Source organism: Nothoprocta perdicaria, unplaced genomic scaffold (assembly GCF_003342845.1).
Source record: "Nothoprocta perdicaria isolate Ctin4 unplaced genomic scaffold, notPer1 scaffold_186, whole genome shotgun sequence".
NCBI lineage: Eukaryota > Metazoa > Chordata > Aves > Tinamiformes > Tinamidae > Nothoprocta > Nothoprocta perdicaria.
Genome location: NW_020455049.1, coordinates 824241 through 850714, shown reverse-complemented (window position 1 = coordinate 850714; position 26474 = coordinate 824241). Strand labels below are relative to the sequence as shown.

At 46.7% G+C, this 26474-nt stretch overlaps 1 protein-coding gene across 1 annotated transcript; it reads left to right on the top strand.

The window, feature by feature from the left end:
• The first annotated feature begins 16405 nt into the window (after positions 1-16405).
• On the top strand, positions 16406-19792 carry INS (insulin). Its single transcript, XM_026036815.1, has 2 exons — positions 16406-16592; positions 19656-19792. The coding sequence occupies exons 1-2, from the start codon at positions 16406-16408 to the stop codon at positions 19790-19792; spliced, it is 324 nt and encodes a 107-aa protein (XP_025892600.1).
• The last annotated feature ends 6682 nt before the right edge of the window (positions 19793-26474 follow it).

Below are 26474 nucleotides of genomic sequence, written 5' to 3'. Positions count from 1 at the left end.
TTATCACTTGCACACGCTCCCACCTGCTGTAATTTCTCCTTTTCCTTCGCAGAGGGTCAGGTCAGGAGGGGACGCAGCTCATAGCTGACACTTTGCTGGCTGCTTGTTACTAGCTAAACTGTTAGTGTGGAGGAATCAAGCTGTGACCACTAATGGCTCGCAGGGCACCCGCAGCTGTCCGTGCTCGTGTGTGCTGGTGGCTGAGAACATGTTTGGCAGCCTCTTGGTGTCCTGAGCACCTCCAGTGTCCAGAGCGTGTCAGTCCTCAGGAGGATTTCACACGCTTCCGCTTTTCCAGTTCCGTGTTACAGATACGTCTCACATCTTGTTTTTAGGGATCCCCAGACTTTGTCACCTAATGGACCTGCAAATGCATGAAAAAATGCTGTTCTTGGTCATTTCTGGAAGAGGTAAAACTGGCTTCATGCAGCTCTTGCTGTTAATATTAATGTCATGATCTGACCCAAAGTTCTCAGTTAGCCTCCCCCTTTGCTTGTGCCCTTCTTATCTCCTTGCAGGCAGCCTCATAACTTAGCCGTTTTCTCAGAAGTTTGGCCCAAGGTTATGCAGCTGTGTAGTATCAGTGCTGGGCTTTGGGTCTGTGGCGTGTGGGCAGCTGGAGGGACAGCACGGGGGGGTTGCTCTAGCTGTTCACGCTGTCACCTGCTACATTTCTGTGAGATTTTCACCACTCTCATCCACTACCTATGGATTTTTATCGTTTCTTCTTTAAAGAAATGCAAGGCTTAGTGGCTAAATTGTGACTGTGAGGAATAAGTATCCTCTGGGACTTGCAAATACCGTCACCCTTCAATGTAACTTTCACTGCGGCTCGGTCATAACAGTTTACTACCTGCTATACTTTATCCCTTCTCAAGCCGTCACCTACATATGCTTAGCCTACAATTCTCTCAAATTTTAACTGCTCAGATGTCGATAGCACTTAGCCTCCCACCTGTATCAAGCCTTCCTTCTCTCTTTTATTTGATACCCCTCCTAAAACCCTCCTGTACCTATATACTTGCTTAAAAGAACATCACTTAAGTCAGCAGTTCCATCACTAGCTGCTAGCTCGAGTTTCTCTTGAAGTTGTTCCTTGGGGGATTACCCTGTAAGTGGATAAAACTACCGACTACATTTGGCTATTATAATTTTAAAACATTTATCCAAACCTTCAGCTACAATTTTTGCATTCTGAGTGCATGCAGAAGAGACGTAGCTCTCAAGACTCCCTTAAATTTTTAATGCAGGCTTCTAAATTATTACGCAAAGTAGCTAAAACAAGGTAAGTAAGGCAAAGGCAGGTTAGATCACAAGGTAGCTTTCTAGCCATGAAAAACCTTACTGGTGCCTGTAGTTAAACATATACAAATAAAGAAACTACAGCCTCGAGCAGGCAAAATCAGACAGGTGCTGCCCATATAGCTAAGGCAGAGCTGGTGGCCTCATGAGCAATAGCAGCACTGTGCTCACAAGCTTCCAAACAGCTGCTCCCTGGGGAAAATCACAGTTCCAGCTTCTTACTCATAAGACTCCTCATGAGGATCAAGCTGGGATCTTGGTGGAGGTGTTTGCTCCTTCCTTCCTGCTCTTCCTGGGTGTCCTCTCATTCTCCATGGCACTGTGTGTTCACTGCCTGGCTCGCAAGCTGCTGCTGACCTATGGAGCTGTGCTGAAATCTGTGGCCCTGTGCAAATGGAAAGCAAGGAAGCTCAAAACAAGGTAATACATCTTTGGCCTAAAAGTGGAGGAGCAGACCTAGCACTTGCATGCAGAAGGTGGGTCGCATGCAATTGGCACCCCCTTGCTTTTGGGAGATGTGATTGCGTTTTGGCTTGCTGCGTGCTGGAGGAGGGAGAGTGAGTTTGGACAAGGAAGGGAGGTAGATCTTTGGAATATTTTCTGCGTCTGCATTCTTGGCAAATCCTGTCTGTTTCCAGAATTATTTACCCCTCTAGGGAGTCACCTGAGAAACATGAATGCATTCATATTTACCATTACCTCCATCTATTTGATATATTATAGGACTTATGCTATTAGTAAAGTAACAGGGCTCCTTCTGTTTCATCTCTAGGGCATGTTCCTTTTTTATCCAATTTCAAATACTTCAGCTCCCATTTTCATAAGCTATATATAAATTAGATTAATACTTTCTCATTTTTCCTTTTTTTTTTTTTTTTTTTTCTCAAATTGCTTCTACCTGAGCCTTGATTTCTGCTCTGTCCTGCTTATTTCTCCCTCTCCCACTGTTTTCCTTCAGGACATGTAGTGTCTTGGACTTGGGGTCACAAGGTATGGGCTGTCCAAACAAAATACCATGTGTTGGTAAGGCAGTCCCTAATTTGTCACTTCTCCCTAGAGCTGCTACTATCAAGGGTAACTTCTCAGCTCACTGTTTTGGATATTATTCTACAATTTGTACTAATGTGGTTGATTCTCTTTACCATTCTGGAGGATTGCAGCTGAAAAGTTAATGCCATCGTTGTCTGAATCTCCTGGTTAGCCATTAGGATTGGAGCTGTTTCACTTGCAAACCTTCATCCTTCACCCCATCCTATCTGAACGGGTATCCCACATCTACAATTTCCTTAAATGGTATTTTTACAGTTACAGTAGCTGTATTCCTCTTTGTGGGGAAAACCTTAGCATACACTGAAAAGCCTTAGCATGCACTGAAAAGCTCCATCATCTTTAAAGATGATAGAGAAGTACTGATAGCCTCCTTCAGTGTGTGATTATTTCTTGATATGATTTGGTTACCCTACCTGCCAAGGTCTGTGACTTAACTGATGCAATGCACTTGGGAGCTTAGTGGGTTTTTTTTTTTTTTTTTTTTTGTTTTTTTTTGTTTTTTTTTGTTTCTTGTTTGACTCAGCATTGCTGCAAATCTCATGCAGTTTCTAATTAGGTGCTCTGTTTCTTGCTTTGTTTGGGGCTGACTACAAAGTCCTTGTGCTCATACGAAGGCTGCTTTGCTCTCCTTCAGCTGGCCATGGTGTCCATTTCTTTCCCTCTGATTCCTGGTGGGGCTGCAGAAATTAAACTCCCAGTCAGCTTATCTACCTAGTCATTAAACTGTTTCTCATCATTATTTTCAATCTTTTCATGTGCGTAAAAAGCCTTTACACGAATTTTATTCCCAGTTCCTCTCCAAGCTTGTAAAATAAACCTCTGTTTTCTTCAGTAGTCTCCCATTAGTTGTCCCTATCATGCATCCAGGATTTCATTTCTTTTATTTATTTTTTCCCCACATAGTAACTGTCTATAAAGACAGATATTGGGTTGTGCAGAGGCTTTATCTTTACTGGCTCCCAAGCCAACCTGTGCTTCTGCTGTGGATGATCCCTTCTCTAGTTTCACACCACTTGTTCTCCCATTCAACTACCAACAGCCAACTACTGCAACTCTGGATTAGGGGGTGTGTGCTTGCGAAGGAATCATATTTTTAGTTTATTACTGGTTTCTTGCAAAAGGGCATCCACATCAATATCCATTTCTTCTCTTTGTACTTAAGAGCCCTTGTGCTTTAGACTGCTGTGTGTCTGGGCTACTGATGGCAAAAGCCTAGAGGACCATCACATCCCAAAGCAGTCTTTCCCACAGCCAGCTTTTGCTCCAGCTCCTGGAGAGGACATGGCTCGTGTGATGGGTCCTGCTTTCCCTTGCTGTGGTGTGTGTGTGTGTTTTTGTAGTGATACAGCTCCTGCTGAACCAGCTCATGTTGAAATCTGTATTACAAACAGCTTTTCTTGGCCTGGAAACTTCAGTGCAGCAGCTTTTAAAGGAGTTTCTTTCCCTTTAGGTAAAGCATCATCACGTTCCTTGCCCCGTTCCTGATACATTTTTCTTTTTTTCTCTCCAGTATTTTCCTTAGCAATCTGCAGATACTAACAGAGTTATGGATATGATACCATAAGAAATGAAATCCTCCTAGCACTGTTCTAGGCTGGGACTGATTAGGGGGAGTCTTTATTTCAAGACTTTAAGGTACAAAAAGCATTAACCTTTCTTCCACCTCTCTGCCTTCCCGCTCTTCCAATTACAAGTCCCCAGTGGCTGCAGCAGTTGTGCTGTATTCAAAATGACTTGGAATCTTGTTTGGTCTTAATTTTAAAATTCAGATGCACTTATCTTGCATCTCTGCTTTCATAGTCCCCAGAACATCATCCACAGGTGATACTATTTTTTTGTTCTCTGGAGACCACTGTTCTAGCAGGTGCTAGAGCAGGTGCCATCGCAGGTGCTCTGCCCTGCAGGATGCCACTAAAGGTAAGCTGTTCATCTCTGAATGTGAAAGCAGCTCTGCAGATTGACTCTTCCCCTGTATTTTGCCATATGGGTGTCTGCTCGAGTGATGGGGATGCATGTGGGCAGCTATTTCTCACAATTCACCTGGTGTCCAAGGATCCTGACTCGGTGCTGTGGACACCAAGGGAGCAAGGGACACAGGTGGCCACACCAGGTGTGGGTGGCTGGTAGGTGCTAGGGTGCCCTGTCGGTATTTGAGCAACTTCCCATCAGCTCTCCATCTTCCCCCAGTTTGTGGATTAACAAATGTCAATGGTGCCAGTTGCATCCTTGTCTTACCTGTGTGCTGGACAATTTGATTAAATGCACGTGTCAAGGCAGGTGACCAGTGCACAGTGAGTCAAAGCTGGCAGAGCACAAGCTCTGACTGACTTACCTAGGGTGGCAGTCCTAGCTAGTGATGTATCTGCTGCTACCATCRGCTCCTCTCTTTTTCCTTTCCTATATATCATCCTCCAAATCATTCTCCTCCAGTGGCTTCCAAATCTGATTTTCTCTATCACTTCCTGCTGATACAGCAGTTATTAATTTCTGTTTCTCAATCTGCTTTTGCAAGATTCTAATTTTAGTATCACGTTTACTCTGCTCAGATCCCATTGGAGCTCTCCTCTGCTCCGGGGTGAATCGCTGCACTATACGTATTAATCCCTCTACTTACTTCTGCAGTCATTCTTTCTCTTTTTTTGCATTCCTTTGATTCTACCGTTCYAGTTGTACCTTCCTATTACATTTGTGAGCCACTAGATGGTATTCCTTTTCTAAAGACAAGTTTATTTTAAGTCGCTTAGTCTCTTTTTAAGCCTAACTTGCTCATCAAAGCAGCTGACTTGTAGTATTGGCTCAGTCTGCACAAACTGCTTTGGCTGCTTCCCATAACAGTTCTGCTAATAGAGGCAGCATATCCCTGAGTTTCTCTTCACGTGCCCCACCATGACCAGGGAGCATCTGCTCGTGCAAGAGGTGGTTGCTGATGCTGGTGGCTGCGTGGCACAGGCTCAGCCGCTCGCGGTGTCCTGAGTATTGGTTCTTACTGGCTCCCCAGCCCTTACCTGAGGAGTTTTCCATCTGCATAGCAAGGCACCTGGGGAGATGCCCAGGAGATGGGTCCGTGCAGGGCAAAGCTTCCCTCGGGGCAAGCTGTGGGGGGAGAAAAGGGCCAAGCCTCCCTCCGAGCCAGCCCTCGCCATGTCCCTGACCCCTGTGTGTTCTGGTGCCTCACTCGACGGTCTCTTCTTGTTGTCGCTGCTGCTGTGCATAGACCTGTCTCTCTGTGTAAAGAACCACAAAGCAGAGTTATTTTTCATTTTGGAATCGTGCTGCTGCTGACATGATATTAATAATAAAAAATATATTTCTGGTCTAGCATCCCGAGTTTGGCTCTTGCACCCTGCTCCTTTCCAGATTCAAGCCTGCTCTCTTCCCTGCAGGCAGTTTGCAAAGCATAGCCTGGGACCCATAAAGGCAGAAGAACTGCAACTCATATTCATGCAGAACATTAACTTGGAGGTGGAAAACGATCCCTTGTTTGTGGATGAGCTGGTCTAAGCCTTTCTTTGCCAGGATATTACTAATTGTGCAGTAATGCATGGAACAGTAGTTGTGAGCTCCTTTTTAAGTAATAACACAATAGGGGTCTTGCCTTCACTACATGCTTTCTCTCCCAATGTTTCCCACTATTTCTGTTTAGTTCCAGTAATGCAGAAATGGCAGCATATGTTTGACACCTTCAAAGGGTTCTGAGCCTCCTGCTACTTTGGAAAATGTTCTCCTGGCTCATGGAAGAATTTATCAATTTGGATATTATCTGGATAGAGTGCACAAGAACCAAAGCCATGGAGCTGGCCCAAGTTGCAGAGCTAATACAGATGAGTGCTTGTAGGGTAATGCTCTGAAGATGGTTTTAAGGAGGGTTATACATGGATTTTTCTGCCCTCATCAGAGCCAGCTGTGAAGAGAGGTACCAGGGTCTGGGTACCACTCCCTGCGACTGTCTCTGCGCTAGTATTTCCATCTGACCAGTAGGAATGAAGCTCTAGGAAACTGTAGAGGGGAGATGTAAAGAGACACTCAGTCATCTACAAGCCTTGCTGCAAAAAGAAGTCACATGAGAAAAATCATTGGGTGAAACCAAAGGTAATTCTCTGCARTCCTCAAAATACTTAATTGATATTTCCTGGTTTCAGCTGTGGGCTTACTTGTGTTTTCCCCAAGTATGAAGCAGTAACACTGTGCGCTGGTGTGCACAGGAACGGATGCTGGAGGCTGTGCTACAAATTCCCTTCCAACCTGTGCCAGACACCCTTTTAAAAGCCATAGGGATGTGSTCTGCTTGCTTAAGCCCAGGGGACATTTCAGGTTACCTGAGCTATCCGATGCACCTGCTTGGGGCTGGCAGATGTGGTACAGGCTGCCCAAGAGGCAGCTGGGGAACAGAAGAGYTGCCTATGCCCATGGAAGTGTTTGTACTCCAGAGTTATCCCTGTGTTTAAGGAAACAAATTCCAGCCAGTGCTGAATGTTTGGCTTTTACAGGAAAACCAGACTTACTCTGGGTAAATCCCTTTGAGAACTGCCTATAGAGCTGGATTAATGTYTCAGCAGCATGGGTCTGGAGCATGCATCCAGGCACCCCAGCACCATCTGAGAGGCAGCTCTCTAATTTAGGACTTGTAAGGATACCCTATATCTTAATAGCCCTTGTTAAAGTGTTACAGCTGTAATGAATTCATCTTCATTACACGCCTGGGAGGTAGAGAGGCACTATCATCTCTGTAAAAGGTTGGCAGATAAAAGGAGAGAGAGGACCAGAGCGATTCAGGCCAGGCACAGAGCCTTAAAAGTAATTGCCTCCCCAAACAGCTCTGGGAAGACGTGCCTAAGAGGCAGGTCTGAGGCTCCAACCACTGCTGGTCCAGACTACCTTTATTCCTGGGCTGTGTAGACACAGGATGCAAGTTATTCCCAAAGCCTGTACTTGCTGGTCTGCACGAGGCACAGGTACCAGCCCTGCTGCAGACAGGAATGGATCTGGGTAAATGCATGGCTGACCTGAGCTGTCCTTCATGGTGCTAATCCAGCTTGCATTAGGCTTCCTTATCCCCAAAGACCAAAAAGAAGGCGCTACACTTCACAGTTCAATGCCTCAGTTTTCCAGGACTTGCCGATACTATGTTTGGAAAAACACTAAATTCCCTAGGGGAAAGCCAGTCCTGCGATTGTTCTGYGGGCATGGTCGAAAGAAAGAACTATCAGAAATATCATGAAAACCGATCCAGCAAAAAAAAATTAACTGAGTTTTGCTGTTAACAGGCTTTGAAAAGTTTAGGAAAGATAAAAGATTTAAAAATGTCTGTATTACCATACTGATGCAACCTTGGGCAGCTCCCCCTGTGCAGCCATTGCAGTTTGGGGCCACAGATCAACAAAAGGAGCATCGTGTCTGGACTTCCTTTTGATTTTGTGGGTGCTTCGTTTCCAATGGATCAGGGTTTCTTCTTCCAGGGTTGTGACTAAAGAACTCTTTCCCAAAGGGATAGAACCCATCCAGACTCCTTGCTTGTCCCCCAAATCTTCTGCACCAGCATTGTGGTGGGTTTGGGTTCGAGTCTAAACCTTCAACATACAWCTTTCCCACATCCAAAGGCTTCTCTCTGGGCCCAGCTGAGCACCATTGCGTGTTTCTATCAATGATGTCCAGAGGCTTTGCTTGGGAAGCATCAAGTGTTTTCGAAACACACTCAAAACACAAGTAGGAATTCAAAGCAAAGCAGGGGACTGCAAGACCCAACAAGCTCTGTCGCCTGGTGTGSTCACTGCCTGTCCTCGTGGCTTTTCCTGGATGGAAAATGGTGCCAAGTCCCTTTTTATTCCTGCACGCTTGTTCTGCTGTGTGTCTCTGTCGTTATTTTCTCTGTGAGCTCTCCGGGCACAGCAGGGTGAATTGATCTACAAAATATTTGCAGGGACGGCTGGTGGAGGATCAGGGATATCACACAGATAGTTCAGGGCTGTTGCTCACAAAGGCAGGGAGGAAAACAGGGTGGGGAGAGGGAGTTGTTCATTTTCCTTCCCCTAAGGTCAGCCTTAAATAACTCTCCCGCCTCCCTCTGAGGCCAAGACAAGATAATAAGGACAAAAATGTCAGAGCGAGGCACGGGGCCCCTCTATTTACAGCAAAGGCCAAATCGCTAATGAACACATCGGGGCTCTCTCTCTAAACACCGATAAGCGGCGGCGTTTGAATGGATGGCCCCGGAGCCCGCGCTGCTGTAAATCCGCCTGATGGGGCTGTCAGGGGCGCCCTGTGCCCCGAGCCCCTTCCCAGGCACGCGGGAGCCCAGGGCTGGTCCCTCCTGGGGCTTCGTGTGCCTGTCTCCGAGACACCCGCTCCCTCCCTTCCTGCTGGCCCTCTAACACTAACAAGCCTTATCGGGAGGATTTACACCTCCTTGTCTAGGAACCTAAACAAGCTGGTAGGCGAAGCTCCCAGCTAGTTATTGCTCTGCCTCCAAATCCCTAAAGTAGCTTTAAGTGCTCAAAGCGATCCGCTTACCCGGTGATTATTAATGGTATTTGACCCGGGGAGTCGCGATGCCTTGGCAGGATAGATGGGGAGCTCTATAAAAGCGTGGCCTGTCTCACAGTGTGGCGTTGATGGAGAGGAGAGAGTGGACCCTCCATGAGTCCACAGCCTCTCTTGGCCCTGTGGATGTCTCTGGAGAAAAAAATAACCAGCAGAGCTGCAATAAAGTCAAGCAGTGAACACACCTTCAAGGAGTTTCATGCAAGAATATTTRTTTATTTAGTTATCATCATCAGATGCCATGCTAGAAAAGGTCCTTTGGGATGTACGTGCATGGGTCGGTCAGTGCAATGTTAATTCCCATGTGGGTGGTGATTTGGTATCGTAGAGTCCTAAATGTTGGAAGGGACCTTTAGAGATCATGTAGTCCAACCTCCCTGCACCGCCTTGGTAGTGAGATGGAAGCTCAGAGTGTGCCACCAAGGTGAAGCAGTGCAAGGTAACCCCAGATGGCAAGTCACATCTTGTGGAGACAAGCTGGCCCTCAAGGCACCAGAGCGACAGCAGCTAAAATCTTTGAGAGCTTCTTAACCACAGAAGAGGGGCTTTTCAAGCCAGTTTTATTCTGGAAAATGGGATGTCAAAACATCACCAGAAAGTGCCTTGCAAGAATGTGTTCATTGCTTCTCACTGTTCTCTGGCAATATCATTTACAACCCCTAATTTTATTATCAGGAAAGCTATGCTAATGTCCATCATACCTATGTTTTTCAGCATCGTGGCGTGAGACTAGATCTTCTCATGTGTTCTCAAGGGCCTCTCCAGTTTCATTTAAGYTTTTGCTCTCCATGGTGCCTATGTTCTCACCTGCTAGGGAAGTCATGATGTCATCATGAAAGTGTGTTCCAATTGTGCTTTCCATGATTTTCTTGCTTACAACTTTAGACACTAGGGGAAATTCCATGATGGACTCAATGGATCGCTCATGGTTATTTCCTGAGGAACAGGTGAAGATGTATTTTAGTTGCCCTCATGGACTTCCATGGCTCTGGCTTGTGAARAGGGGCAGATATGGCATCAATGCTGAAAATATGTATTTTTGGATTGGAGCTGATTGGACTTTCCAGGGTTTCTTGTGTCTATGGAAGTTATTTGCTGTTTTTGCTTTTCCTTATCTTTCCTCTACTGGGGTGTCATCACCTCTTCTAATGTTTATTTGTCTATGCCAGCCTCAGCTTTTGGGCCATTAATAGGTGCAGATTTCATCTTCTCATTGATAAACAAACTAATTTGTTCTGCTGTGTTTGCTAATAGCTGTGTCTAGCAACTATTAGCAGTTCCTAGGTGCTATTTTCTCCTCTACCTCTCAAAAAAAAATCTCTGTGTTCAGTAATATTTTAACAGGCTTAGAAGAAGCATACCTGTTTTTTTTTTTCCATCTATGTTTATAGCTTGGCATTTGCTCTTCCCAAGATGAATGGGAAGGATTCTCGGAACTTTAGAGATTGTTAAATAAGGTCAATTTTGCAGCCAAACCAATTTGCAGTGCAGTGCTCCCAGGTGAGTTGTGCCTGGCTGCAGATCAGGGCTTCACTGCCAAGAGGCTGATCTGAGCGTCACTGTGTGGTCAGGTGTGAGGACCAAAGGGTCTGGATCATAGGAGACCTTGAGCCCTGAGATTGGGAAGAGAGGAAAGGATGGTGAAACTGGCACAACTGCTTCCCTCACTGGGTGCTAGCAATGTGGGGAGGAAGACTACATGAAGCTAGCACCAACAAGCCATCTGTGGAGCAGCACCAGTCCTGAGCGGTTCCCTGGTCTGTTARCAAGAGCTCCTGGCTCTTCAGAGCTGCCCTGTGGTGCATCTGCTGTCAGGAAGCTGCATCTCCAGGTGTCTGGATGTGCTTCTTACCTTCTCCTCACTGCTTTGGAGCAGCCTGTTTGTGAAAGGCCAACACCAAGGTGATGGGAATGGGTGGGAACATCTGGTGTAACCAACACTGGACTTTGGGCTGCACCCTCCATTTCATGAATCAACCCTTTGTGCTCTAAGTAGCAAGATAATGTCTCTGGCCTGGAAGAGCCTGGAAAATTGTGAAATTCAGAGTCTGGCAGGAGTGTCTCTCGGGGCCCACTGCTAAAGGGGAGATGGGGACAGCTCACCAGCCTGGATTAGTTTACAGAAGCAGCTGAGATTASTTTTATCCCAGTGAGTGGCCTACATCTTGGCTTGCACAATGTCCCTTTAGAAGCAAGGGCATCTCTCATTGTATGGCTCCAGATAAGCTGCAGAGCCTCACCCTTGCTGCAGCAGCCTCCTCATCCCAAGCGTCCCCAGTGCCTGCCCCACCTGCCCAGGAAGGCCACCAGGTATCTCTGTAGGCATCGCAGGATTTGTTGCAAGGATTCACATGATCAGGCACCCTCTTTGGTGCAGATTCACCTCTCYGCCCTTCAGTTCCTAGCTCGCATCCTCATTGCTGGTGGGGTGGTAGCACATTGCCCTGGCTACATGTGACAGCGTAGCAGGGGCGGTGCTGGGGCACCTTCTGGGGACTGGCCCTCCCCAAAGCTTCTTCCAATGCCCTGGGGCTGCATTTTTGGCAGGCCTGATGGCTGGGTGCAAGGATATGTTGGCAGCTGGTGTTGCCTTGGGGTAACTTGTTTCACAAGCCTCAGAACTTGCTCTCGAAAAGGAGCACACAGCATCACCATGGCATTGATCTCTGCTCTGCTTCTGGTGCAACGTGCAGCTACAACCCAACACGTCCGCAATCGCTGGTCTCCAGAGACCTGCCAAGGTCATGCCTCCATTAGGTGGAGAAAGAGCTTCAAGTACTGCTGCAGTGCCTTTGGCAGGTCCTTACCTGGGCACACCACTGCCAAACAGCTGGAGATGGTCCYATGGGTCTGCTCAACCGGGCCACCCACAGCCCGGGGACAAGGCCATGCAGCCCCAGTGGTGGCCGCTCAACACGGTGGCTGCTCCGGAGACAGCGCTCATGTTTCTGGGTCCCCAGGTGCTTGCTGAGAACTTGCTCGCCCCAAGAGCTGACCTTTGCTTTCAGGAAAACTTGCACAAACTTGTAATCGTTAACTAGTTCCCCCATAATGGGCTTGCGATTTTTCAGGACAGGGTTTGAAAATGCTAGACATCTACAGTAGTAAAGATTTTATTGTGCTGGCAGCGGACTGTAAAACTTGATTACATGACACCGGGGATTGCCTAAACCTCCCCACTGATGCAACCGCTCGGGGTCGGGGGGTGACAGGGGCGAGGGAGGTGGTTTCAAGTCACGTCTGGAGGTGATTTAGCACCAAGGGCAGAAGTCAGGAGTAGCCCGCTCCCACCCAGCGAGTCCTTTCATCTGGGTGATCCGAAGCGGCGGGGGCTGAGTGGGCTGGTCGCGGGAGGCCACGAGAGCAAAAATGATGAATGAGAGCTTGGCGAGCTCTTCCCTATCAAGAGAAAATCACAGGGAAGCCCAACCTGGAAGGAGAGAGCTGGGATTTCCTGTTAAAAAAGCTTTTCTCTTCAAAAAACGGGCTCCCCTGTCTGCTCCCCTTTCTCAGTTTGCTGCTGACACGGGAGTTTTCCGTCTAAGACAAAACTTTCCACAGTTTATACCCATGTTTTGGTTAACCTTTTTAGCTTGCCTATTTTTCTAAATCGCTGCTAACATTTTTCATATTCCAAAGGTCCATTTATGGTAAGAAAATACGTTTTCCAATAAATAATCAAAGTTATCATATTTTGGAAGGGGAAAAAAAAGTCATTATAGGAAACTTTTACAAAAAAATTGGCTTGTGTTGGCCTTTGAGCCAGTATGATATCTTTTTTCCTTTCAATAAATCTTCCAGCGCATTGCTCTGACCCATTCCTGTGGTTGCAAGGCTGAGCAGGGATGAACAACCGGAGTGCGCTGCTGCCTCCAAGGCACTGGGGATCCCAAAGGCTCCTCCCCAACTCCATGGCCATGATGATGGATGGGAGGATGCGGGGCTGGAAATGAGAGATCACGGTCTCTTCTGGAGGGCAGAGTTCACACTCCTCCTTTTCTCCCCAATCTCCTGCCACTTCTGTGGTGCCTGAAAGCTGCCACCAGTGATGAGGCCAAAGATACAAAGAGTACAGCCCCTCCTCTGGCAAGATCTGTGGGTGACACAAATCTCAGGAACTATTCCTAGCACCGAAAATCTACTTTACAAAGAGTGAAATGTCAGGTTTTATCCAGTGGAGTTAATAACTCTCCATCTTCTCATGGCAGAAAGAAGGTCTGAGTAAGTGAATTCCCTGCGCTCATATCTCCCTGAAACCTGAGCCCCTCTTCATGGGTATACCACTAGGTCATTCAAGTACATCAAATATTTTTTTGAGGGGCAGGGAGGCAGCGATAGTGTTACACACTGTGCAGAGATGCTATTAACTTTGGTTGAACATCACAACTTGGATTTATTCGCATGCGGACGGGAGCCCRACGTAGCAGGGGACATAGTCGATAACCTTGTCTCACATCCATTTGAGCAAATAAGTCACCTCCCTGCACACTCATCAGAGCTTTAGTGCTTTTCCCCAGCCTTTTTGCAATCACAGACATTTAGCAAACACATGATACTGCCATGACAGAGGCAGATGGGACTCGCTACAGCCTAGATGCTGATGGAAGTATTTGGGAGGAATTACTGAAGCTGCTTAAGAAATTGAGAGTCTGGTCTGGTTCTTCCAGCATTCTGCTGATATCAGTGAACTTCCTTACGATTTACATGTTTATATATGGAGAATCAGACTTATTCTGAATTCAGCAAGCAAGAGTTCAGGAAGATCAAAATATCTCCTTTTCAGCACTTGCAACCTAAAAATTCAGTGTAATGGGAAGTCTGAAGAGCAACTAATCCCTGACATTTAAAGTGACTTTCACTGACYGAAAGCCTTTTCAGAAAGAAGGAAGAAAAGCATGTTTTAGTCAGAAAGGGCACAAGCATGTTACTAGCAGCAAAGAAGAAAGTAGGTCGAGATAGCACAGAGCCGTCCGGGAAATGGGGTAGAGTTGTGAAAGTGAGAGCAGAAAGCTGAAGTGGCTGCAGGTTTCACAGGAGTAATTCGCATTACTTTCAAAAACGGGTACCAGTGTCAGGGTCATGAAACTTGGTGGACTCCCCCTCGGGCCTTCAGAAGCAGTTTCCGCCCTTGGATCCCACTTCAGGATGACGGCTGTGTAAGCCATGGCAGAGCAGGTCTATGTGGGTTGAAACTTCCCCTGTGTGATTTAATGAGCAGTGAAATAGAGGCATCAGGGCAAGCTTTTGCTGGCACCTAAGTTGGTACACACTGAAATAATACAGAATCACAAATCTTACGGTAGCTTTTTCAGGCTCTCTGCAAACTCAGGTAGAAAAAAAATAGTAATACTTGCTTTTTCTTCTTCTTTTTAGCCACCCTTTAGCCAGCAGAGTGGTCCCTTCCCATCCATGGGAACTCTGGAGTGATGTTCATCAGAACAGAAGCCGTAACGGGCAAATGTCCTCACTCTGATGGACATCTTTGCTTGGCTTTGCTATACTAGTTTATATTTAAGTCATTTTTCTGAGCTCCTCTTCATAATGATGAGTGCAAAATGATGATGTGTTTTAATCTCATGAGCACACAGCAACAGCTCACAGTGAACATGGTGGTTGCTCTAAACACTACCAGCAACAAAATGGTATTTGTGAAATGATGTTTCTCCTGAACTGGTGGAGAAGATGAGGAGTTAAAAGAAGTGTCCAAATTTTCCCCCAGGGTACACATCTATTGAGGAGAAACAGGAAGGGTTCTTAACTAGCAAAGCCCATCAGATCACCTACAAGCTCAGATTTGCTGCAGACTTTGTCTAAAAGCCGTGAACATGATCAGCTGAACAAATTAATATGACAACCCTAGCTGAAAACATTTCTGAGGACTCTTTCTTCATCATGGGAGACTGCCAGTTGTGTGAAGCACTAGAATCTACTGGAAAGGTTTCTTGGTGTCCAAAATGTGCCAAAGTTAAAAAATTAAAAATTTCAAGTTTTGGCCCTGCACAGGGCTAAAACCATCACACACCTTTTCCTGCAAAATGCAGATGTTGTTCCTCCCGCAGCCCAGGCTCTGAGTGCATGTCTCCAGCTCTGTATTGCGTGGGCTGTGAGTGGGGCTTCAGGTGGCCTTCACTGCAATAACGTGTTTTCCTTCCTCTAACACCTGGCAGTGGCGTGGTCTCATTGACAACTTGGTCCCATTGCAGCATAYTTGCTGAGGTGATATTAATTAAACATATTAACATGTTTGCCTTTAATTTTGTACTTCAGAAACAGCTGTTGAGATGGATGGACTGTCGGCCACCTCAATGCCAGCAGTACCTATTGCCAGCATTAGTGTAATCATTACAACTTTAATAGCACCATTACCTCCTGTTAAAAGGGTCGCTGATGGCTCAGGATGAGCTGCAGGAGAAGCAAAAACAGGTAAGATGAAATGAGATGGAAACTGCAAACAGTTGCTTCTCTCTTAACTTGCCTAAAGACTTGTTGATCCTATGTAGTGAGAACTTAATGTGCCCAAACAGCAAAAATTTGGGCTAGGGCGTCACTGAAAAGGCGGGCTTCTGACTAGGTCTTGTGTAATTTGGGCTAATGTAAAGCRTATAAATACAGGAAACAGAGGATGGGAGACACTCTTCACCTCCAGGAGCAAACTTCTCTCCATCACTTACTGATACTTCTTCGGGTAAGTCCAATTACCTCCTTTTAGCTTCTACCTGTGTTTTGTGAAGCTGTTTGCTCAAGTGAATGTAACTGCTAGTGACAAGTGCTGGTTTGCTTGTCCAAGAAAACTAGGTCTTCTCAGGCCTTTGAGAACGCTGTATTGTTTTGGGGCCCTCGTAAAGAACAGCCCCTTCTGACCTGGCACAGAGAGCTTTTCCCCTGAAGACATCCGCTGATCTCTGCTCTCCTGGGCAGGTGCAACAGAAGGCTCAATGCAATGAGTCTTCCAGCACACAGGGCCCTCTTTGGGAGCCCGTCCTCAGAGCTGAGCAGTTTTTGCCAGTGATGATATATCTAAGACTTGAGCTTCTGCTGCAGTCTCTAGCACTAAGTTCAAGAGAGGTCCTCTGCATGCAGTCATAGATCCTGACTGAATTTAATCCCACAGTTTTCACAGAGTCTCGCCCTGATAGCACCTCCTCATAGCCCCAAGCTGATGATGGGACCTGATGATGGCAGAGTGGCCACATGGCTGCTGGTTGCCCCATAAGTGGGCGTCTGGGGTTCAGTTTTTGGAGGAAGTGAGCAAGGAGGGCAGGAAGGACTGGCAGGAGCATGTGGGTGGACTGTTGACTACAATTATCAGTCGTTTACTGTTTTGTGCAAAGCCATGTCCATAAAAATGTCCTTCCTACTCCAGCCCAAGAACCTTCAGAGGGTCAATCTGCTGCTTTGGTCTCAGGCTTGTGCCAAAGGTGCTGAAGGGGACAAGATGCCTGATAACCACTTAATTCTCCCTCACAGGCCTCCCTGTCTCTCCTCTCCATCTTACCCCTGGTCTCAGCGGGTTACCATGGCTCTCTGGATCCAATCCCTGCCTCTCCTGGCCCTCCTTGCTCTTTCTGGCCTTGGGAYCAGCCACGCAGCTGCCAACCAGCACCTCTGTGGCTCCCACCTAGTGGAGGCTCTCTACCTGGTCTGCGGAGAGAGAGGCTTCTTCTACTCCCCCAAAGCCCGGCGRGACATTGAGCAGCCTCTAGGTAAGTGAAGGTTCCCCATGAACTTGGCAAGGTGCCTTGACAGCCGTTTGAACAACTGTTCTGCTGTTCGAACAATTGTCTTCAAGCAGGAACTCCCATGCTATGTGTAGACACTTTGTGAAGATATTGCATGGTTGTAACAACTGCTTTCCCCTCCAGACTGGTCTGTGAGAGAGGAAGAGGCCCAGATATGGTACAGATGCTCTTCTGTTCAGAGAGAAGGAGTGTGTGCAGCACAAGGGTCAGGATTGATTGTAGAAATATGAGCTTTCTCTCTGGTGGTAACCAGGACTYCAGATGCTGATGGTGACCACCGTTGTATGCTATGTGGTTAAAAGGTCCAACTGTTTTGGACCATGTTTGGACCATTTGGACCAGTTACAGCAGTAATGTCCTCAGTGGTGAATAGCAGGAGTTGCATTAATTGATCAAAAACACCATATTGCCAATGAAAAATCTTCAGGTTAGAAAAGCAGGTGGGAGGACAGGTAGAGAAGGAGGTTTATGGGGCAGAAGGAATTGTCATTGAAAGGTTAAGCTTGTCTGCCTATCTCTTGAAAATCAGAGGCTAAAATCAGCCAAACACCCATCCCAGACTGGTGTGGCCATGGCTTGAGTCTGGAAGTGCCCATGGAAAATAAGGGCGGGAAGAGCTCAAGAAGCYCTTCTTTTGTCCCAGGGCAGGATCCCTGTATCCTTCCTGACCCATGCTCGTCTAGCTGGCTCTTTAAAACTTCCAGTGAGGAAGATCTTCCTGCTTTCTGAGACTGTCTGTTCCCATGCTTCCTCTTGAACGGCCTCAATGGCCCCTGCCATAAATTATTCTTTTTTTTTTTTTTTTCCCTGCAGTGGACATGGGGAAAAGTCTACAGCGTTATTCTTCATGGCAATTTTCCGAAACATGTCAAGACCTTTACCATGCCTAACTTGAAAGTGCTCTCAGCTATCTCCCACCCTCAGCTTCTCCAATATGCCTTTTTAGGTCATATTTTCTAGACCTATATCCACGTAAATCATTTTCAATTTGAACTCACCTCACTCCTTTTTTTTTTTTTTTTTTTTTTTAATAGGTTTGCTTGTTTTAATCGGTAGCAATGAAAATGCAATTTTGGCAGACAGAGATCTCTGCTGTCTGTCACCTACCCTGCCCCCAGATGGACTAGACTGTGGGCCACCAAGGCAGACCTTTTTGCCTGGTCCCACTCTGAAGGACACCAGCTTCCAAACAGCTCTGGAGATTCCCAAGCTTGTCCTAAATGCTTTATCTGAACTTTCTGTTTCTGGGATACGGCATGTCCTGTGCTTCTCAGTTTCACTTGTGATTGAGTTTGAACTCCAGAGGAGCTGCAAGTAGTGAGCAAATGTCTTCTATCAACAGTTAAATTTCCAAATTGGAAACAGATTTGCAGAAAAGAAACACAGCAGTAAAAAACACAACTTCAGTGCTCTGTATCTGATGCTAATCCCCTTCCTGAGCTGTCACTTAGGAATGGTGTCTGGGGCTTTGTGCCATACAGGGACCTACTGGAATCGTGGCATTTCCATGGCTTGGTGACCATCAGGTAGTGAATGTGCAGGGGCATGTGAGGTGAGATCCCTCTCTGCGCTGGATCCCTGTCCCAGGTTTGGGCRCTTCTATCACCAAATGCGAATGTAGGTGGGCTGAGGCGTTTTGGAGCATTGCCTTTGAACACTGTGTTTCCCATGTGTATCTCGACACAGCCAGGACCTGCAGAGCTCACGTTGTAGTGCTAGGATGATGTCTCTCCTGGGAGAAGGGTACTCACAGTTCCTCTCAGCTTCATGTCCTCTATAAATTCAGCAAGCACACTCTCTCCTCCATCCTCCGCGTCACTGATGGAGGTTCTAAACTGCACCTGGTGCAGGAGAGACCCCTGCCAAGTCCCGCTCATTTTAACCCTTGAGCTCAAGTATTAGCCCTTTTACCACCTCCTCTAACTACAACACCAATGTCGCACCCATCCTCCTCCCACTGAGCAGTGGTTTCATTCATATCTGCATATGTACTGCATATGTGTGTGACTGTCCTGTGAAAGAGTCTCAGTGGTCTTAGGAAGGTGAAACAAGATAATGTCAGAGAAGATTTACTCTATTTTTTTTTTCTGAAAGGCCAGATGGTCTATTTGAATTGTTTTTGATGTTTCTGAAGATCATCACATGTGTTAAAAGTCTTTTTATCCAATTCTCTAAATACTGTAGGGAAAATTTCATTAGGGCCAACCAGTTTGAAAGGCCTAAAAACTTTCTAGGTCTTTTTCCAGTATTTTAGTCTGAGCTAATACCTCTCTGTCACATGAGCTGGTTGTACTTACTGTCTTCTCCCAGAAGACCTGAAGGATAAAGATGAGTAAATTGTGAAATATCCACTAGATACATCATCTTCCGTGAAATGTTGGAATAAATCTTCTCTAAATTTTCCTCCCGGTGCACTAACACAATGATTTCTTGTCACTCTTGGGTCTTGCTCATTACATTATGCTTTGGGGACTTTGGGACTTTGCATCTTGTGCTATACTTTCATACTGGCCTAGAAACCTCATCTTATCCTCGCTTTCYGTGCACTTTCTTTTAGTGTTGAAGTCACTGAAGACCTCTTAATTTATCCATGCAGCCTGAAACGTTTTCTTGACAAGTTTTCAAGTTCCCATCAGCAAATGACACATTTTGTTTAGTACTATGTGTGTTCAAATACCCCAGTTTAACATTCCTTTTAAAACTTGTCCCCAGCTGTGAGCACGAACACACACAAGTGCTTCTGCGCTYGACTCTAGGCTACATGCAGGCAGCAAGCAGGAGCAGGCGGTTCGGGACCACCTGGGAAACGCACCCAGCCCTCAGATGAACCCTTCTTCGCACTTCCATGGATGCAGACCCTGGAGGTGCTGCATGGGGAGATATTTGCAATGGTCCTCCTGTTTTCCAGCTGGCTCTGGCCAATGTTGGTGTCTGAAAGGGGTAGCCAGGGGTGATGCTGCATGGAGTCCCACAGCTTATCTTTTCTTTTTTTTTTCTTTCTTTCTTTTTTTTTTTTTTTCCTGGCAGTGAGTGGGCCATTGCGTGGCGAGGCAGAAGAACTGCCATTCCAGCAGGAGGAATATGAGAAAGTGAAGAGAGGAATTGTTGAGCAATGCTGCCATAACACGTGCTCCCTCTACCAACTGGAAAACTATTGCAACTAGCAGAGAGGCCAGCAGCGGGGAGACATGGGAGAAAGGGAGAAACATGCACTTATGCTATTGCACCTTCAAAGCCATTCAATAAATATTCTGAATCTGTTCAAAGCATCATACTATTTAATTCATCCATATTTTGGAGCAGGACATAAGCATTTATATCAGAAGTTTGTCATCTGTGCAGCTGAAAGGCAGCACAGCTTGAAAAGGCTCCAGATACAGCTGGAGCCACCCATCACTAACTTTCTGCCGTGCAGATGGACTACCTGGGGCTTAGGGAGGAGGACTGCACAGTTTTAAAGTGAGTATGCAGAGCACCCGAGTATCCCTGGTCCCCCATGGGTGAGAAAAGTCTGAATGAGACTTATCTTTCTAGGGAAATATTACAGAGGAATATCTGTGGAAATTCAGTGCTGACCAACCTCCTGAAGTTCGCAATCCCAATTTAGAAAGGCAGTTGGGAAACCAAACTTCCTCAGATACAAGTCGGAAAGAGTTCAGATTAGGAAAAGAATTAAGTCATCTGCTAATTGTACAGAGAAAAATCATGGCCAATGGCTATGACCGATTTAGAAAGCGTATCCAGTTGTCTCCTCTGGTCGCCCGTGGCCCGAGTAGGTTCCCTTAACATGATGTGCCTGTTACTCATGAGTATTTGACGGATTGCGTATAGAAAGCAGAYAGCAGCCAAGAGGAGTTTCCCTGAGCTGTCTGCCACGCACGGACTGCTGCCGACGTTCATGGCTGAGCTGCGGTGAGGGCAGCCTGTGCAGCGGCTGCTGGTCCTGGAGCAGGGTGATGGACCAGGTTGTACCTCGCTGGGTTTTGCACCCGCAAGTCCAGCTTTCCCTCTGTGCCCTCTTTTAATGAGGTAAGGTTGTGCATCCCATGACGTGCTCTGATACTGTCCCCTTGTCTGCCTCTTTCCCACCACCGTTCCTTCTGTGCAGCCCTACTGCCTATTCCCAGCAATGCCTGCAGCTGCAACAGCGAGCTCTGGGCCAACACGTTGTGGTTATGAAAGCATGGCAAGAAGTGTGCTGTTCCCGAGCAACTTGGCTCCCGCCAAGCCTTGCAGTGCATCGCTCTCGTGGTTTCTAAAGGACGCCCCCCAGAAGCACTTCTAGCTATGCTACTGCCCCTTGAGATCAGTGGGGCTGGTGTTATTTCAGTAAAAATACCAGAGCTATTGCCCACAGTAAAGCCATGAATGTTCAGGCATGTAACGGGGTTCCAGCAACTCCACATGCCCTGGGGAAAAGTGGCCCCGAATCCAGAGGCAGAGAGGGGATACAGCTTTCTCAGTCCACTTGCAAGGTCTTCCTCATGGGGGATCACTCTGCTCTGCAGCTAGAAGCCCACGGCTTACAGGAGGACAGACTGGCACCAGGACTCATGTTACCTGTGGCTGCAATCCTGGATGTACCTGATGGGATTCAAAGGCAGGTAAGCAAAGAAGCTCTGTCACCAGGAATCAGACCTGCTGAACTTGTCTGGTGGTGTAGGAGGGGGCATGGCCTCAGGCACCCAACTGCTGGACTGATATTTGCACATTTCCAAATGCTGTATGGTAGTGATGGAAATACCTGGTGGAAGGGAGGTTAGCCAAGTCCGGTGGAGATAACCTCTGCCTTTTCCTTGTCCCTGGATGGGTTATGATCTCTTCTTATGGAGGACTCTCAATCCACACTTCTCTAGAACATGAATTCTTTTCTTTATATATTTACGGCACTGAATTTCCGCAAGGTTGAGTGGAATATCAGTGCCTGGACAGAAAAGGCTTCATTACCTACTATTATGGAATACTATTATGGAATAGTATGGTGACTTTTACAGGAGAGCGTCCCCAGAGCTAGCACTTCTGCAAATTCTCAAGAGCACCAATATTTTCCTTGGGTCCCTTCTGCCAGCCACTGGAGGTAGAAGGGACATTTCTTGTGGATAGCCATGCTACTCTTGCCATATGTGTGCTTGTCCAGCTAAAACGAGAGGAGGGTCTTCCTTTCTATTAATTCTTTGTATTTTTAAATGGTATCTTGGAGCCAGATCCACAGTTGTTAGATGCCAGGTGAATATATGACAGAAATAAGGGTCTAGTAGTTTCACTGTTCTGCATACAAAACCCAACACCCTTCAGTGATGCAAAAGAACTGTGTGACAAGGTCAAGAATTGAACTCAATGAAGATAACAAAGTTGGAAATTTTCTAAGGGTCTAAGAAAGAATTTTCCTTTGTTTGGTTTTCCTTTGTTTTGTAAAGAGTCTGCTTTTAGAGGAACTACCATTACCATTTGATTGAGACTGTCACTGGAGTGAGGACTGCTGGAACTTTCAGATTGTCCTCTCTTTATGCAGGAAACTCAAACCTCTAGAACTGGGGGATCTCCCTCGAGATCCTAAGCTGGCATTAGAAGCCAGGTGGGTGACCAGAAGCACCCTTCTTACAGTTTCGTCCAGAATCACCAAACCCTAAATATTTTCTGAACAACTTATTTCCACAAATTGGTATCTTCCTATACGATCCCCCTTTGCCTGGGTGGCTATCCAGCTTGGAGGGATTGATAATCTTTGGCCACTTCTGACTGTGAGTGAGCAGTGTCTAGGTTGAAATAGGCTGGTGGTCTCCATTCAGCTGGGGGCCAGGGAAAAGATATTTATAGGCCAAGTTTCCTAAGCCTCTGTGGAAAGTGAGTACATATGCAATTTGCTCAGCAAAAGTCAGGATTGCCCTTAACTGTCGATGAAACACTTGTCTGGCTTTTCTAGGAATGGGATACATGAGTCACTGTAACGTTTTCCTGTAATCTTGCTTTCCTCTGCTGCTTGGAAAGGGAGGAGAGAGGAGGGAATAGAGGGTAAGGGGTACAGGCTATTTTAGGGTTTAAGAAGTTATCAAAAAACTGTGCTAAAGCAAAAGACAGAGTTCTGGTGGGATAGAGGGGAGGACAAGCAAGCAAACAACATTGAGCAAAATGCAAGGCCAAGTATTCTTGGCCACTGCTCCTGAAATCACAGCAGTCTCCTCAGACTTTGCCCCAGGAAGAGATCATCCACACTTATCGCTTGGCAGAGGTGCATCCAAGGCGCCTGGAGTCCACTCCACTTCTCCCATAGCTTCAGCCAAAATGTACACAGGGCTTTTCCACATACCTCTGGCTGACAAAGGATGGGCACGGACTGGAAGAGACTAAAGGCTCCCTGAGTGAAATCAGAGACGCATTTGCATTTCAGAAAGCTTCCTCATAACATCCAAGCGTTCGGCAGTAATGTGACCAGCCAGCCACTGTGCAGCAGGATGAAACTCCTGCCCTAGTGCTCTGCAAATATTGAGTCTGCTGCAGGACAAGCTAATCCACAGGCATTCCTGCCTTCTGGACAGAAATACCCAGGAAAACTTCCCAGACCATTACATCAGTGCCGGCTTGAAACCCAGTTGTTTCCATGGGGAAATGAGGGGAAGAAGAGGACTATCGTTACCGGAGGCAGTGCCGATCGCAAGAGCGCAGCATGGAAATATAACTGAGCACATAGGCTAAGGTAGGACCCTCGTGTTGTTAGGTGTCTCTGGCACAGACAGCATGGTCTCAGCTGGTGACCAACGCTCCTTTCAGAGCTTATGGGTGTGATCATTCTTCTTCTAAAGGAAACATCTAGAATTAGGCCAATCATCTATGCTTGTAAAGAACCTACGAAGCAGTTGAGGGACCATGATGGGACACCGAGCACATCAAAACTAGAGGCAGGAAGCTGGAAATATCACCTCTCTGGCAATTGGTTCTGCTAAATCATAAATTGTTTCCCCGATTTGGCAAAATGATCAGCTTCAAACCCATGACCCGAGAAGAGGAGCACTCCAGCAAAGAGAGCTCTTCGGAGTGGCACAGCCGGTCGCCTGCCGCTGTTTGGTTTGCTTGTTTGTTTGTTTGCTTTTTCTGAATGCTCTCAATTAGAATGGGTTGGGAAATTGCAAATGCCACGTTTTTCACTGGAAAATGTTGATTCATCAAAATCAGCACCTCCTGCAAGACTGGGCCAGTTTTAGCAAGGCTGGATTGGAAGGGGAGACTCGTGGTGATTCAGGCATGCGGGAACATGGGAGGTTCAGGTGCCCACGTCGGCGCAGGGATTTCACACACTGTGCCTTATTTCCCAAGAACACACATTAACCACTAGGCTCCATGTTACCCCAGGGTGCACTGATCTCAGTTTCCAAAAAATTCCAGGAGGTTTGTGCAAATGCAGAATGGGAACTGTTTTGAAATCTTCAGACTGCTCAGGACCATCATTTCCTACCCAGTGTCATGCCCAAGCATCAGCCCAGTATTATTACCAGTAGCTTTGGATGCTTGATGAGATGAAAATCAGTAAAGGTTAGAGGTTGAGCTTGCAGGTAGAACACAAACAAGAGGGAAGGGGTGAAGCATTGGGCTGAAGCATCCAGCCCCACAGCTGGACCTTGTTGGAAAAGTGAGGAGGAGGGTGAAATGCCAGGCTGGGACTGGAGAAGAGGGCACTGCCAGGGCATAAGCTGTTGGTCCTGCCTCCCTTCCCAAAGCAAGAGTGTGGTCTGGGCAGCTCAGGTGGACCATGCAGTTTTCTGAGTCCTGCAGATATCTAAAATACTTCTTTATTTTAGAAGTTGTGATAGTTGTCAAGGAAAAAAAAAAAATCCTTCTCAATACACTTTGATCTCCAGAACTGAAAATAACATAAAGATCTTGGACTCTTCATTTTATTAGAAGATAGAATGAGGTGAAGACCAAAGGAGAATAAAGTTATTTCCCTCCCACTTTTTATTAAGCTGGGGAAGCAAGGCTGAAGGTGACACTACGCCACTTTCTGCCCCAGAGCACATGGCTCCTCGCCTTGCCAATGTGTCCCCACTGGCTCTCTGACCACAGGCCATCCTGCTTCAGTCCCCTACCGCCAAATAACTGAGGATGGACAACCACGCAGGAAGTCTCTAGCTGTGGTCCAGGTGGGATTTCTTCATAAAGTCTTCTCCCAACCCATTTGCTGTCTCAGAGGGACCAGGCAATTCCCTGCTCACAAATACACTCAGGAAATGCCAAATTTTGTTGTGAATTCCTGAAGGAGAAATGATGCAGGAATAGGGAATGTTGCTTCCATTTACCTCCCTCCCTTCTCCTGCCGTGTTTTGCATTGTGATCTTTGGGAAGAAAATATGTCCAGGCCCATTTATTCTGACTCAGCAGTTGCTTTGAAGTGAGTTTGCGGTAGCGGTGGGGCATCGTGCCCGGCTAAAATGTCTTGGCTCCGCTACTCTTGCAACAAACTTCCAAAGGTCTCATGCTAGCGGTGGAGGGCAATTTGAGGAGAATGCAAATAAAGGCTCCGTTTCATTCATACTGGTTGAATAGAGAATTGAAAACTGAGCCGCAGAGGGGATTGCAAGACAAATTCTTTGGGTTGTGGAGTTGTTAACACTGCCTCGAAAAGAAAAGGCCAAAGTTGCCCCCATTTCCTGCATTCATGAACCCTTACCAAAAGGGATCCACTCTGGTTTCGAGGAAAGGGGAGCAATTCACACGGAAATTACTCATTGGGCATCTGATCTTTGAATCCAAGGAGGACCAGGAGCTCCGCGAGGCCATCCTGAACAGCCGACGCACAGGGGCAACGGTCCCAGCCTCCAACAGCATTGCCTGGTGTAGGGGGTCCTTCCAGGTGACCATGCCTATCTGAGGAGGAAGAGGAGCTCACCGCTTTTCTGAAGCTAATCCAGCCGTATTATCTGCTTTTCCTGGAAGTCGCAGCTAGAAGAATGCTGCCTAGGATGCATCCAATTCATTTTTACATAAAAAAATAGCCAGACAACACCCCGTGACATTTTTATTCAGCCAGCACAGCAGCTTTTTAGGAAAGGGACACAGGATGGATTTGAAACCTGCACCCAGCCAGTCTCCCGATCTTGGAAGGACTTTTCTCTGTGTGCACAGAAGTTCAATGTTCAGCCTCAAACTTCTCTGTGATTTACAAGRGGCTCAGCAAAGACACACCTTGTTTTGAACAGAAAATAGCACCTCTTCCTCCTCCTTGCCCTCCGGCAGGAAGAACACTTTAGGTCTGGCTATAAATTGATYGGAAAAGTTGCTGCCAGCTCTTTGCGCCTGGGTAAATTATTGCTGTTTGCAGCACTGAGGRGCAAGGCCAGTTTTTCTAAAGTGAATGCCAGGTTGATTTGCAGTTTATCTCACCCGTGCCCAGTCCTGATGGGCAAAGCTGGTGTGAGCAGACCCAGGACAATAAGAGGAAGCTAAGCAAGCTGTTCAGAGTGCATAGGGAAATGATCTAAGATTTAATCCTCTCTCCATCCCCAGGTTTTGGGAGAGCAACCATGAGTCTTTTAGCTATTCTGGGAAAGTTTCAGGGGAAAATTTCAACCCTTTTCCATCTTATCAGAAACTTTGTCCATTTGGGACACCTGAATTTATCCAGCTCTTCCCTCCCAGGGATGGGGTGCCTCTGGGCTGGGACCAGGCAAGGCAGACCTGCTCCTGTGACCATGTTTGCTGAAACAGGTTTCCAGTTAGCCCTTGAGTTTTAGGAAGGATTTTGAAAAATGCTCCCCACTTGATGTTGTTGTGGCCATTGAGCTTCTCTGCTTTTGGTGGAGAGAGATAAATTACAGTGAAATAGCCTTGGGTTCAAGCCACTGCCCGCTCCTC